General features: G+C 40.5%; 1 protein-coding gene across 1 annotated transcript; it reads right to left on the bottom strand.

Moving 5' to 3' along the window:
• Positions 1-5235: 5235 nt before the first annotated feature.
• Positions 5236-13508, bottom strand: LOC150052568 (glycine N-acyltransferase-like). The gene is made up of 6 exons (XM_090347627.1): positions 13206-13508; positions 11131-11229; positions 9654-9761; positions 8272-8398; positions 6395-6566; positions 5236-5800 (listed from the first exon to the last, which is right to left on the bottom strand). Exons 2-6 carry the CDS (start codon positions 11206-11208, stop codon positions 5398-5400), a joined length of 888 nt encoding a protein of 295 aa, XP_090203753.1. The 5' UTR covers positions 11209-11229; positions 13206-13508; the 3' UTR covers positions 5236-5397.
• Positions 13509-15188: the final 1680 nt, after the last annotated feature.

Genomic DNA, 15188 nt, shown 5'->3' with positions numbered 1-15188 from the left:
TACTGAAGAGCTGAATTTTTTTTTTCCAGTCCTGGGCTTGAAGCTCAGGGCCTGAGCACTGTCCTTGGACTTTCTCAAGGCTAGAGCTCTCCCGCTTCAGCCTCAGCACCACTTCCGGCTTTTTTCTATGTATGTGGTATCGAAGAATCGAACCTGGGTCTTCATGCATGCTAGGCAAGCACTTTAACCATTAACACAGAATTACACTCACAATTCAATCAAAGTACCACTTTCATTTTAAAAGTCACCTTAAAATTTCTATTCCCATTTTAGATTCCAGTCATTTAAATTCTTGGCATTTCGTACATATCTTATTGAAAATAGTATCTTTTTTTCTGACAAACCCAATTTGGTACATAATCATTCAACAGTGCTATTTTTTTATTGTTGAATAGTATTTCAATGCACGAGTTTGAGTGTCCATTGTCCTATTGAAAGGCCCTTGGGTTCTTTCTAGCTTTATGTGATTGGGAACAAAGTAGTATTTAACACGAATATTCACATCTTTGTGTGGCTGAACACGAATCCTCTTTACCTCATAAAGCATGAGTTCAACAGTTTGAACAGTTAACCCCGATAATAAATTAAAATTGTTAACAATTGTTGGTCCATTTTCTCTTTGTGTCTTAGGATGAGTTAGAATGCAACACCTCTTTAACAACCCCTGCCAAGAAAATGCTGAATGAACAGAAAGATGTTCTCTGTTGGGAAACATAGTTGTCATCCTTCCCTTCATGAATGGTTAACTACAGTGTTCACCTTCACTGGTTAAACTGTTCAGCTTCACTGGCTAACAGGGCAAAGATTCTGTTATCAAATTTAAGTTCAGTTGACCTTTAACACACATTCAACCTGAGTAAGTGTTGGAATATAGGAAAATCCTCTTTCTCATGAAGCAAGAAAGGTAGAAGCAGCCATACTTTTCTTTTTCCTCTCCATTTCTCAGGTGTCAATTGATATTATGGTCTGAAAAGTCTCCTTACTGAAGTGGTCACTATGCTCCTTACTGCAAGAGTTGCTTCTTCTATCTTCCCATAATCTTTTAAATAAAACTCTTTCTTTTCCAAATCAGAAGTGGTTTCATCTTTAAAACTAATTTTGGTACCTGAGCATGCCTATGGCTCATGCCTGCAATGCTAGCTACTCAAGGGACTGAGATCTGAGAATCACAGCCAGTCAGGCCAAAAAAAAAAAGTGTATGAGATTTTTACCTCCAATTAACTACCAAAAAAGCTAAAAGTGGGTCTGTGGTTCAAGTGGTAGAGAGAGCAGAAAGGTTCAGGGACTCTGCCAGTCCCAGCACTGGCATATATATAACACGTGTGTGTGTGTGTGTGTGTGTGTATCCATTATATGTGTGTATGTTTGCAAAGCATTCATGGCATTATATATATATGTGTGTATATATATATGTAAAGCATTCATAGCATAAAAAGATACATTATCAATATTAAAGGAAAACCAAATTGAATGGAATGTGGATTTTCTTGTGTAGTCTTAGAGAATAAGATATATTTCATAGGCCTCCTTGGCACAGGTCAAAACTTTCTTAATAAGGACCAAGAATCACAACAAATCAGAGAAAGGCTGGATAAGTGGGACTGCATTAAACTGCAGAGCTTCTGTATGGCAAAGGACATAGCTACTAAACTAACCAGGAAGCCTACAGAGTGGGAGAAGATCTTCACCAACCAAACAACGGACAAAGGCCTCATATCTAAAATATATCAACAACTCAAAAAATTGAATCACTCCAAAACTAACCTCCAAAGTAACAACCATCCCATTAAAAAATGGGCCAAAGACTTAAAGAGAGTCTTCTCTGAAGAAGAAACAAAAATGGCCTATAGACACATGAAGAAATGCTCAACATCTCTGGTCATAAAAGAAATGCAAATCAAAACAACTCTAAGATTCCACCTCACTCCAGCTAGAATGGCCAGGATCAGGAAAACGGATGACAACAGATGCTGGAGGGGATGTGGCCAGGAGGGATCAGTACTACACTGTTGGTGGGAGTGCAAACTCATTCAACCACTATGGAAAGCAGTGTGGCAGTTCCTCAAAAGACTAAACATAGAACTCCCCTATGACCCAGCAATTCCACTACTTGGCATTTACCCAACCATCCAGAAACAAGGACATACTAAACCCACTAGCACAACAATGTTCATTGCAGCACTATTCACCATAGCAAAGATATGGAACCAACCTAGATGTCCCTCAGTTGATGAGTGGATCAACAAGTTGTGGTATTTGTACACAATGGAATTCTATGCTGCTGTCAGAAAGAATGACATCGCCCCATTTGTTAGGAAATGGAAAGACTTAGAAAAAATCATATTAAGTGAAGTAAGCCAGACTCAAAGGAACTTAGGCTCAATGGTTTCCCTCATTTGTCATAATCAGTAGAAACCTTGGGCTCTACTTGCAGAGATTTGCAATAGAGCAAAATCTTGATACATAAGGACATATAATGTGAAGCTAATTGAAAGGACCTCCAGGATAGTGAAACAAAAGCCATATAATGAATGATTGTTGTCTTAATGTACTATGTTGTCTCTCATCTCCTTTGCTGTCCCTTGGTTATCTCATATTGGTATAGTATCTCACTTTGTTATCTGATATATTGAATTTATTTGTATTTGGATATTTGAAATTTGATAGGGAAGGGGGGAAAACCAAGATGGGTGGGGGGTGTGGGGGGGGAGGGAAACGGGTACCAAGACATGTGAAAGGGTATCAATGTATGTGAATTAATGCACCTTCTATCTGGCAAATATCATGTAACCCTTTTACTAATTACAATAAGAAAAAGATATATTTCATTGTTTCTCAAAATCAGGAGTTCTCAAAAATCAGTGTTTCTTGAAATAAACATGGTCCTGGACTGGCAATAGCAACAACACTGAGAAACGCCCTAGAAATGTAAGGTGTAGGGCTGGGAGTTTGGCCTAGTGGTAAGAGTGCTTGCTTGCCCAGCATGCAGGAAGACCTAGGTTCATTTCTTCAGTATCACATACATAGAAAAAGCTAGAAGTGGTGCTGTGACTCAAGTGGTAGAGTTCTAGCCTTGAGAAAGTCCAAGGCCAGTTCTCAGGCCCTGAGTTCAAAGCCCTGGGACTGGCTGGGCGCCAGTGGCTCAAACCTGTAATCTTAGCTATTCAGGAGGCTGAGACCGAGGTTCAAAGCCAGCCTGGGCACAAAAAGTCCCTGAGACTCTTATCTCCAATTAACCACCAGAAAACTGGAAGTGGCGCTGTGGCTTAAGGGGTAGGGTTGAATTGAAGAGCTCAGGGACAGCGCCCAGGCCCAGAGTTCAAGTCCCACTACGGACAAGAAAGAGAGAAAAGAAAGAAGGGAGAGAAGGAGAGAGGGAGGGAGGGAGGGAAGTGTAGGGCATGAGTGCAGTGGGGAGGGAATAAACAAGCAAAGAGGTCAATCTGATGAAAGCGGTGTAAATGAATGTGTGAAATACCACAGTGAAATTCTTTGAATACCTTTCTCTTCTTTTTCTGCTGTCTTTCACTTTTTAAAAATTTTGTTCTGATACATTTGTTCTCTCAAATGTACTGCATTTATACACTGATGCAGTATAATGAAACCTCTTTACCACTACTAGTATTACCAGTATCACTCAATCATTAATATTGTCAGTCATATTCACAGCGTTAGCAGCAGTTAGTAAAGTTCAGTAATAGAATAGAAGAATCCTGCAGAGGTAAGGGATGTGGGTGGGATTTGCATTCTCATTTGAATACAAAGTCTTAGGACTTCCACCACTTGGATAGGATTGTGGAAATAGTTTATTACTATAGTCTCAAAAGTTTATTGGGAAATTTCCTTAAAAATGGAATTTGGGATTGTTTCTATATGCCTTCCTTCACTAATTAAATTGACTTGAATTTGCTTGCTTCAGAAAAAAAAATTTTTGTTCTGAGACTGGGACTCCAACTTGGTACCTTCCACTTCACTCATTGGTGGGAACTCTAACAGCTGAGCCATAACAATAGAGGGACAAGTCAAGCACACATGCAGCAGTGGTACCCACTCGACATTATGTTGAGCATGAATTATTCAGCTTGTGGGAGGGGACAGGAGGGAAAACCCAGGAGAGAGAGAGAGGGAAGGGGGGGGGCATTGCCCACAAAGAAATGTACTTCTTACCCCACCTATGAAACTGTGAACTCTGTGCAGCACCCTTTCTAATAACAACTTCAAAAATTAAAAACCACCACCCCCACCAACCATCAGTGAGGGATGGTGCTTCTAGAACCTAGTGGGTAGATACAGCTAACATCTTCCCATTTCCTGGTCACCCCCACAACACAATACTAATGCATCCACCATCTCCATTGCACCATGCTTGATAAAATACTGCACCACACCAAATTTCCAGTTCATGACTGCCTAGGAAACAAAACCTCAGCCACTGTTTGGGGAGTGGGTAAGAGCTGCACGGGACTAATTCCATAGATTCATCTCAGCCTTGGGTAGAACAGAACAGAACATGTTTTAAATACAGGTCCCAACTTTCCTTCATGCCAGAGAAGTCCACTTCTCTGGAAGTGTCCTAGCAAACCTGCCTCACCCTCTAATATCTCTCCTGTTATTCCCACCACTGGCACATGCCTTCTTGACACAAGTATCTGAACTTCACAGAGCCAAGCATCTGGGAGCAACATGGAAGATTCCATGAAGATTTTTTACTGTCCTCCCTTCTCCCTCAATAATTGTCTTTCTCTGTGGGTCTGGGCGCTCTCATTTTCTTACCCTCCGCACGTTTACCATGTTCTGCTCAGCATGCACTTGTATAATCAAGCTCGAAACCTGACCACTGGAAAGTTACTGGATGTTAGGAGACCCAGCCTTTAGAAGTGACCCACAGACTGCCTTTCCCTGGTGTGGGAGTTAGGAAAGAATTTGTAGTAAATGTGTCTAGTAACTGTCCTTGGTATGTCATGTAAATTCTGTCTCGTGTAATATCTCAAATCACTTGTGTTTATGTGTCTAGCATGCTGACCACCTGCTGATCTCAAAAGAAGCCACAGGGAGAGAGAAGAGTATATCCTAATGGCCAGAAAATATTAGTTCTTCATCCCCACCCATGGGCGAGGGGCTCTAGGGAAGGAATTAGGAACATGGTATAGCCAATGAAGGAATGTCATGGAGATTGTAGAAGGAGGAGGATCTAGACCAGATTCAAGTGTTGAGGAAGCACCTTCAGCAACCATCTAAATGCAGGACTCATCTTGGTTTATTTAGACCACTCAACCCAAGCCCAGAAAGCACCCACTCCTTTGCTGTTGATTAACATTTATTCTTTTTATCTACCATCCACTTCTCCAATTCCATGCCCAGGCACAAAACCACATTGCCTTGTGTTCTGAGACCACTTCACAGAGGAGAGCAGACCCACTGGTTCCAATGAGATGGCATAAGGATATGATGCAGAGCATCGCTCATTTTTTGCATTGCTTTGTTTTTCCGGTCTGTGTGAGAATAGGAAGGAAAGCCAAGTTTGTTCAGAGTCTGCACCTGTGAATAGACAACATAGGACACCAGGCCCTGGGCCCGGTACTCGAGCAGGGTGCCTCCCATTCGTATCTCTCCAGTCTGGTCCATTAGCGTCCAGGACACGGGGGTTCCCTCTGGTCCCAAGACACAAGAGCTTGGGAAACTCCGTATGCATTGCTCGATGAACTTCTGGCTTTTCTCATTGCCACCGAAAGACCAAAACTGATTCACCATGGCCGCGTGAGTAGCATCCAAGGAAGAGAGCTTAAACATGTCTTGATTACTATGGAGAATTCAAGAATAAAACACAATATATGACTGTAAGAGTGTGTATTTGTTCTGACCTCTACTAGATTGAACGACAGAGTAGGGGAGTCAGCAAATGGTGAGTCCTGCAGTATGGAAGACGAGACAGGAACATAAAGTTTTTGTGAGAAGGATGGTGGTGAAGGCTTTTAAATAGGCAGGAGCCTAGTCTGAATTTTACCCTTTGTTTCAATGCCAGTCCTGAGGCTTGAACTCAGGGCCTCACATTCTCACTTGGCCCTTTCCTCTCAAGGCTGGTGATCCATCACTTGAGCCATCCCTCTAGTGAGGCTTTTTGTTGGTTAAATGGAGTTAAGTGTCTCCATAGACTTGGATAGGTATGAACTACCAGCCTGTCTCTGAGTTACACTTTTTACAAAGATTATTTTGAGCGGGGCACTGGTGGCTCACACCTGTAATCATAGCTTCTCAGGAGGCTGAGATCTGAGGACCATGGCCCAGAACCTTTATATTCTGATTGTTAGAAAGCCAGATCGAAGAAACTAGGGAGGGATAGTGGGAGAATAGTGAGAGGATTATTACTAGTATGGGTGGATTTCATCAAACTCACATGGCCTTTGGCTTGCCACCAGTGGGTGGTAGATTCTTTGTATCCAGCAAAGAAGGAATCAGTTTGTTAACTGTCTCTGACGTCATATACAGAAGGTTATTCGAATAGCGGATTTTGAAAGATTTAATGCTCGCAAAGTTTTGTATCACTTCATTCAGGCTGGACTGCGTACCTAGATGTATAAAGCAACACATTATGGGCTTATAAGGAGACACATAATGGTTTAAATCCATTCCAGGGAAAAACTTTCCAATAGAGGAGAAGAAAGTGTCATTAGATTTAAAGGAAAAAAACACTTGCCATAAGTGCTACTACTATATAAATCATCACATAGTTAGGATTTGTACAGTTTTCCTGTCATGCATAAATTAAAAAAAGAACACATCGTTCAAAGTCATATTGTTAGTGGCAAGTCAAAGGCTAGAACTAAGTTTTCTGGGCTACATAAGCATGTCATTTTACAAGAGGTTTATCTTGTGTGATTGCTGTTCTTCATGTACTATGTTATTTCTTTTTCTTTTTTTCCCCCTTATGGTTAATTTCATGTGGTTACTGAATCAAACTTTGTTACCTGGTATATTGTATATACCAAGCATATTTGTTTATTTGAAATAGGCAAGGGAAGGGAGCAAAGATGATTGGGAGGGGGTGAGGGGAGGGTAATGGGGCCAAAACATGAGGAGTATCAATATGTGAGAAGTAATGCATCCTGATGAATGTAACTGTAACCCCTCTATATATTACCCAACAATAAAATTAAATTTAATTTAAAAGTCAAGTAATTTTGATCAACAAAGAGGAGAAGTTATTTTTTAAAAATGGTAGCTAGTGCCTATTGAATATCTACTGAGCTGGATTCTCCATGTGATAGATTATTGCAGTAATAACTTACAACTTAACGCTGTCTCTTATAGCCACCCCTGGGGTACTTGGGCTGGGTGCTTGCATTCACCAGTGCAACAGTAATTGTAAAAATGCAGGTAGATCCCTAAAAGTGTTGCACTTTGGGACTTTCCCTGTTTTATTCCATTGGTAATCTTGAGACCCACATTATTAAAATGGGCCTATGCTAGCTTGCTGGGGACATGCATGATCATCATGCGTTCATCACCACCAACCACCATCACTGACTGACAGATGTGTGAGGGAGACCATGACAAGGCAATCAGGACCTACCTGTCCCATCAACTCATGCTGCATAAATCTATCCTGAACTTATACCAAAGTTATCAGCAGGGAAACTGCCTATGAACAATTAATTGTGATGCTTGTTATGAAATAGTTACTAACTGGAACCTGCTAGATAATAAACATCAAACTCGTCCTCTTCATGAGATTACTTAATTTTTCGGGTGACTTTGTTTTAGATATTGTGTTAGCTTCAGTTACAATCCTTGTTTTTACATATGTCAAGAGCATGAGTCACTTCGATAGAGTCATACATGAAGACACTGTCATAGAGAGCACACTTGTAATCATGACAGTGACTGTGACCTGGGAGGTGAGCTGGGATACAACGAGCTGCCATTCTTTCTAGGAATGGAAGGACAGAGGAGAATCACTGTTCAAACACCCAGTCAAGCTATAGACTCTGGATGTAGCTGAAAAGAAGGCCATAGACTCTTGGGAATTTTTGTGCCTCTGTATGGAGCCCATTCTTTGCGATATTTGAAGAATCTACACACACACACACACACACACACACACACACACACACACACACACACACACACTTTGCAGATAGAGATGAAGCTTAATCTGAACATGGATTGCCAGATGTGGATTTAAAGCTTAGCAGAAAGAAATAACAAATCCCATAGAGAGAGGTAGGAGTACATCATGTGTGAACCCATACACACCTGGTTCCCTCTACTTACTTTGAATCTGAAGGTGCTGCCTCCAGTTGATGACTCCTGGAGAGTCAAGGAATTCCTGACAATTTTGAGGGTCCTTGGAGTAGATCTGGTAAGTATTGGTGTATTGATCACAGTCATCTGTCATCGCCTGCAATCATTTGGAAAAGGAGAATGAAATACCTTCCTCCTAATTTACAATTGTATTGCTAGCTCCATTATACATTAGGTAACAAAACTATTGGGACTTGCATTGGTAGAATTCTTTTAGAATGCATTTAAGTTATGAGATGAACATCAGGGATTGGAACATTCAAAGCAGGATGGAGAGTTTTAGAACAAGACTATCCACTATGCATATACTGTATGAACTTTTCAAATCAAAGTCACAGCTATGTGTTAGTCCTCCTCACCCTGAAGAAGAGAAAAGTAGCGGATGAAGGGAAAAGTTTATAATTCAAAGGCTAGAAGAGTACACCAACTGTGGTCATGCTGGTATTAAATTTCATACATTTGACTCTGCATTCAAATCTCTAGCTATGTATAATAAAAACCAAAACCAAAGACACAAATGAATTGGAAATGCTTTCTTTGAAAAAAATGGTGTGAAATATATTTGCAAGAAAAACAAGCTGTCCTAGGGAGCAGAGGGAAGAGGAAAGGCAAATGGAAACAGTGAAGGAGGGTGAATATGATTGAAATACTTTCTTTGCATATATGAACACAGAACAACAGAACCTGTTGAAATCGTTTTAGAAAGGAGAGAGAGATGGTAGAGATGGTGTGTTTGATCAGGATACAGGCAATGAAATCTCCCTTTGTACAGCTAATGTGTACTAATTTTCAGAAAAATCTTTGAAAACAAGGTCATGAAGTTTAATGTTTGAATTGCATTAACTACATCCTTTCATCCATGTAAAGGCTTTCTCCTTGTTGCATTTGGAAATTCCAGCCTTCTAACAGCACTTTGTAGCAACCCTGTTTTGCTACATTGCTCTGTGTCATATTTTTATATTTTTTAAATAGTTTTGCTCTTTCCAGGATCTCCAATTTGAATGTACACATTCCCTTGTCAACCTCACCAAAAAAAATGAATTTACCTAAAAGATAAAGCCTGCATGAAATCTCCACCAAGTAGAGTCTCTGACATTATCCTGAATCCTGTCTCCAACTTTCTACTGTTTAATCCCCTTTTGTTAGACCTTTTCTATACCTTGTACAGATTCTGTTCTTTCCTACATCAAGTTGAAAATCACCTGTTCCATGATCTTTTCTTCTAGAATATAATGAAGACAAGGACTTTGTGTTTGTGCCACTACTGTGATTTAATTTTGTATCCACAGGCATTTGGTAGGTACATAGCAGAAATGAATAAGGAGCACATTTGTTCCTCAACTAGCACTTACCTGCTCTTGAGGGCGGATGACCACGGTGTTAAAATCAGGCCATTTGTCTACGATGGCCTTTAGCTTGAAGGGGTTTCCATGGTTTATGTGGAAAACAGTACCATATACCTGAAGGACCCCAGGGAAGGGAAAGAGAAGTTTATTAAGAAGGAATGTCAAAAATATCTGTTCAACAAGAAATTCTTCTAAGAAACTGCCATATTGTGTGATAGAAAAGAGCTATGTCGATCATCTAGATTCAACAGTCTCCATGTACGACTCTTCATTTTCAACCTTAATTTGATAGGAGCTTTCTTTCTTCTTCAATGTGAATCATAAGACAAGGAGTAAGGATTCCAATAAACTCAATCTTACTCTCTTGGAGGATTCAATTGTGTTTCCAATCCTTTTCTTTCTAAGCGTTCTCTTATTCATAGCCAGAGACATACAACTTAAAATAATCAAATGACCCAGACATGTTATTTTCCCCATTGAGCAAATGTATGCATTTTATAGGACATGTGGTATATAGTAGAATCTGGAAATGATTTTCTTTTAAATGAACCTACCAACCAGAAACTTATACCTAGATTTTACTTTTACTTTTTTATTGTTGATGAAGTACAAGAGCAAGAATTTGAATCTACTTAGTTTCTTGCCTGGTTCAAGATGAAAGCATTTGTGTTATAGACCGTATTCAATCCGAAGATGTGTGATCGATTGCAATGAGGTTAAGAAACATACTAGCAACTTGCCTCTCAACAGCTCAATATACGCTAAGTTCAGAGCAATTGGGAAATTGCAGCACAAATAGAAATCAATCTAATGTCAAGGACGCCTGTGTGATGGTTAACCTCTTGCCTGGCAAATGTTCTAGTAGAGTGAATAGATTAAAGAATAATATGTAGCTTCAGCTGGTTTTGGAGGAAATCTCTGGGCAAATTTCAAGTACATTTTTTAGTCAGCACCCAGACCTTTAAAAAATGCATGCTCAGATCATTCCTCTACAACTCATGACTGGTGGGATATTGGTCCAATAACTCATCATCCTTCTTCTTGATTTTTTTTCCTCCTTTCCTGGGACTTGAACTCTAGGTCTGGTTGCTATCCCTGAGCTTTTGGTACTCAAAGCTAACACTCTACCACTTGAACCACAACACCACGTCCTACTTTTTGGAAGTTCATTGGAGATAAGAGTCTCATGGACTTTCCTGCCTGGTCTGGCTTTGAATCATGATCCTCAGATTTCACCCTCCTCAGTAGCTAGGATTACAGGCATGAGCCAGTAGCTCCTGGCAGCCTCCGTGTATTTTTTTAAATCAACGATAAGGACTTAATACCAAATATCAAGTAGAGAGTTCTGTAAATTCAATGGGAAAAATTAATGGGACAGTTACTGGCTCAGTAAAGGTGCAACATAAATGTGAAACTCATTTCCCCCCTTTCCACAGCAAGTTTGCCTTGGTTTCCCACAGCATTTCGTCATTGTTGTTGGCACCTTTAAGGACTCAGGAAGACTCTTCACCAAAGCTTTCTCCAGCATCTGCAACATCTGGGCACCTTGCAATGGAAACATGGTGGAAGGAAATGCCTCCGCCTACAGATAACCAAGGAACATCCGGGAATGAGAAGAACTGGAGTGGATACAGCCTCCAGAGTCTATGTGAAGGGCCAGGTTCTTTACTGGGTCTTCCTGGACATCCTCACTATGTCTGAGGAGAGACAAGATGGGGGAGAGGGGCCACAAAGCACAAAGATCTCTTTCTCACTGCCCATGCTTACCCTGGAAAGAACTGCAGCCATCCGTTTTCACTTCAGATTCACACATCTACTTTAAAGACAAATGTCCTCTTGAATTGGAGTTGCTATGCATGATTAGTTACTCCTTTAGGATCAAGCTATGTAACCCCAAGAACCCTGCATTCATGGAACTTTCGTGAGCAATACATGGTGTGCATACAACGTGCTTTGCACAGCTTCAGCTATGTAGAAAGCACTGGTCACATTGCTTATTTTATTACTAGGATTTCTCCTTCTTTTCCTCACTTGGGTTAAAAATGCTGAGGACTGTTTGAATGAACCTTTTTTCTTAAGTACTGAAGAGTGAACCCAGCCCTGTGCTTTCTACATAAGCTTTCTGTCACTTGAGCTATGTTTCCTAGATAAGCTATCAATAACTTGGTCCAGTCCAGCCTCAGACTTGTGTGGGCCCTCTTGCTTCTGCATTTTGGGTCACTCAGGTTACAGGGGTCCATCACCTGTAATGCAAGGCCTTAACTTTACGACATGGATATCTTCTAAACATAGATGATTGACCCTTTCTTAACATGATTACTAGATCATATTGAAAGCACTGCTTTTGTCCTGCCACTGGGGCTGGCAGTATTTCTCAGCCCAACTGCATCTGTCAGCCTCATTCTCAGATCTGTGATACAGATTGGACAAATTAGTAGGGAATACGCAAACAACACCTTTAGTTATTTGGGGGGTGATGATAGAGTCTTAAAGCTCATGCCTGGGCCACCCTGACAATGCAATCCTCAAAGCATTTATATAAAACATACAGGCATAGTACATAGTACATATGAGGATCTGATAAAGCATTAAAGTAGATTTGGAAAATGCAACATAGAGAGTCTAAATAAAAATTCTAAAGAGAATATAGGTAAACAAAAATACATTGGTGCTGGAATTGTGGGTGAACAAGCAATATCATAAAATGAGCTTATATGATGTAAACGTTAATCTGGTCTGTATTCTTGTTACATCCTTTCTGACTTTGAGCTTAACTATCTTCTCACCAGTCATGCAAAGAAATAAAAAAATACCTACCATCTGATGTAACCAGAAGAATTAAATACGATATTTACAGCATCTTCACATAGAACATCTCCATTCTCTCACTTGTTCCCAGAAAGCCTCTCACGTCCTTCCTCATTTATTTACCAGCTCAGAGCCATACTGAGCCAATGCTCTTTGAAGAATAGGCCCAAACACACATTTCTTAATTGCATTTGCTTTCCCCTTGGGCCTGCACATCCTGACCACAAATAACTAAATGTGAATATTCTGAATTGACTCCTTTGCTGATCCTGGGTCTTGAACTCAGGACTTTCGTGCTTAAAGTTAGCACTCTACCATTGGAGCCACAGCTCTACTTCTGAACTTTTGTGGATAATTGGTGTAAGAGTCTCACAGACTTTTCTGTTCTAAATAAATGGCTTCAAAGAGCAATCCTCAGATCTCAGCCTCCTGAGTAGCTAGGATTACACCAGATCCTGGCTCAATCTTTTATTCTTAAAAAAAAGTTAGGCTGTATCTTTAAAGTTATCATATGATTTTAAGTGAGAATAAACGTGATTACCACGGTGAACCCAGACAATACTGGTTTCATTTGTTTGCTTTGGGATAGTTTGTTTTGTTTGGTTGCTTTTCTAAGAAGAATCAAAATGAACTCATTTAGTGTGACTCTTACACACAAAACAATTTGAATGCCTGTGTTTCTTGGGTCATCCATTTGACTCTGATGCCCATCCATCCCGCATGCCCGTGTGCTCTGAGATAAGGTTTCACCTGAAAAGCTGTCAGTCTTCACGGATGTCCCTGGGATCTGAGACGAGATTTCCTTCCAATGAGATCAGTTCTGCAGCCTCTTGAGGATGGGGAGTTGTGTTGTGCCGTCCTCCAGAGCACCTCTCTGAGCTGAGGCTTGCAACTGGACTTGGCAGAGCTGGAAGACTGTCTGGAGGTCAGCTCCAAGGGCAGCTAGTCCGGCTCGTGTTGGAGGAGTTGGCTCTACAAGGCTAGGAGGCTGCCATTGGCTCTTTGAGTTTCTCTCTCCAAAACACTGCACTGCTCTTTGTCCCCACAGCCTGTTACTGTGCAAACCAAAGCTGGATGAACCCAGTTACTGGACTCTGCAAGGCAGATCCGGTTAAACGGGACCTGCCCTCTCCCTCCCCTTCCTGTTCTCAGGTGTCCAAGTAGCAACATTCGTTGACAGAAACGAGGTTAGATTTATGGCATTTGTTATTGACTCTATTCTCTTACACATAGGCAAAGAGGAAACTATTTGCTTGAAACTACTGATGTCGCTAAGATCTATTACTATAAATAATTATTTTATTGTTTTTCTCAGTTGTAGGGCTTGAACTCAGGGCCTGTGTGCTCTTCTTTTTGTTCAAGGCTAGCGCTCTACCCCCTTGAGCCATGGCACTGTTTCTGGTTTTTAAGTGGTTTATTGAAGATTAAGAGTTTCATGGGGACTTTTCTGCTCTGGTTGGCGTCTAACAGAAATCCTCAGATCTCAGCCTCCTATAGCTAGGATTACAGGCATGAGCTACCGTTGCCAGCTAATTATTTTATTATCTGTTAGTATTTATACTGTAGACTGTAGGTTGTTCAGAGGAGTTACACCACTGACATTCTTCCCTGCAGAGACCATATTTACTTAATACATGTGTGTGCATGTGCCTGTGACCCTATATATGTCTACTTATATATTTATAAATTAGATCTAGCTTCCACACATAAGAAGAAATACATGCCTTTTGTCTCTGGACCTGTCGACTTCACTTAACATAACTTTTTTTCAGACTCATCTACTTCTTTGCAAATGATGAAATATCATTCTTCCTAATGGATGAGTAAGACTCCATTGTATATATGTGCCACATTTTCTTGATTCATTGTTCTACTCTAGAGCATCTGGGCTATTCTCCTATCTTGTCTATGATGGACAGTGTAACAATGAACATGGTTTACTAGATCCTAATTTGTAATCTTTTGGATAAATGCCCCAAAGTGGTATCCCTGGGCCATAGGGCTGGTCCAGGTTTGCTTGTTTTAAGGGGTCTCCAGACTGCTTGCCACTGTGACTGCAGTGGTTTACATTCCCATCAGTGCATCAGTGTCCTTTTTCCTCCATATCCAGCATCTGTTATTTGTATTCTTGATTATTGCCATTCTTATTGGAGTGAGATGGAATCTCAGTATTGTTTTGATTTCCATTTTCTTTATGGCCAGGGTTGTTAAGCAAAGATCCTCTGTTTTCTTTTTTTTTTAATGTTATTGTTGGGGTGATGTATAGAGGGGTTACACTTACATTCATTAGGTAGTGGGTACATTATTTCTTGAACATTGTTATCCCTTCCCATGTTTTTTTCCTACTCTCCCTTCTCTCGCCCCCTCCCACTCATCTTGTTTTTCTCTTACCTTCCCTTTTTCAAATAAACAAATTGGGCCATATATACAATATATCAGGCACCACATTCAGATGCAGGAACAGAATGAGATGAACCAGAAGGGGAAAAGAAGAAAAAAGAAAAGGCTCCACATAGGACATTAAGAACAACCATCACAAAGATAAACCTCTTGTTCCGTATCCTGAAGTTCTTTTTCCTTAGCCTCATCCTATATGGCCATATGCACATAGCTTTTGAGCTATTATGATCCTCTGTTAGGAGAGTACTAGTCATATACCAACTGTTACAAAAGAGGGAAACCCATGGAGCCTGTGTTTCTTTGGGTCTGGCTTACTTCACTTAATATGATTTG

The sequence above is a fragment of the Megascapheus bottae genome, chromosome 16 (assembly GCF_031878675.1).
Source record: "Megascapheus bottae isolate mThoBot1 chromosome 16, mThoBot2.hap1, whole genome shotgun sequence".
NCBI lineage: Eukaryota > Metazoa > Chordata > Mammalia > Rodentia > Geomyidae > Megascapheus > Megascapheus bottae.
Note: the sequence above shows the minus strand (reverse complement) of the source record. Positions and strands in the feature narration are given on the sequence as shown.

What these genes read in the sequence shown, in the direction of transcription:
- LOC150052568 (XM_090347627.1), bottom strand. Translation starts at nt 11,208, where the DNA reads ATGTTTCCATTGCAAGGTGCCCAGATGTTGCAGATGCTGGAGAAAGCT. An exon ending in GCAGCACCTTCAGATTCAAA is followed by an intron (nt 6,567 to 8,271) that starts GTAAGTAGAGGG and finishes TTATACATCTAG; the next exon opens with GTACGCAGTCCAGCCTGAAT. An exon ending in GGTGGCAAGCCAAAGGCCAT is followed by an intron (nt 5,801 to 6,394) that starts GTGAGTTTGATG and finishes AATTCTCCATAG; the next exon opens with TAATCAAGACATGTTTAAGC.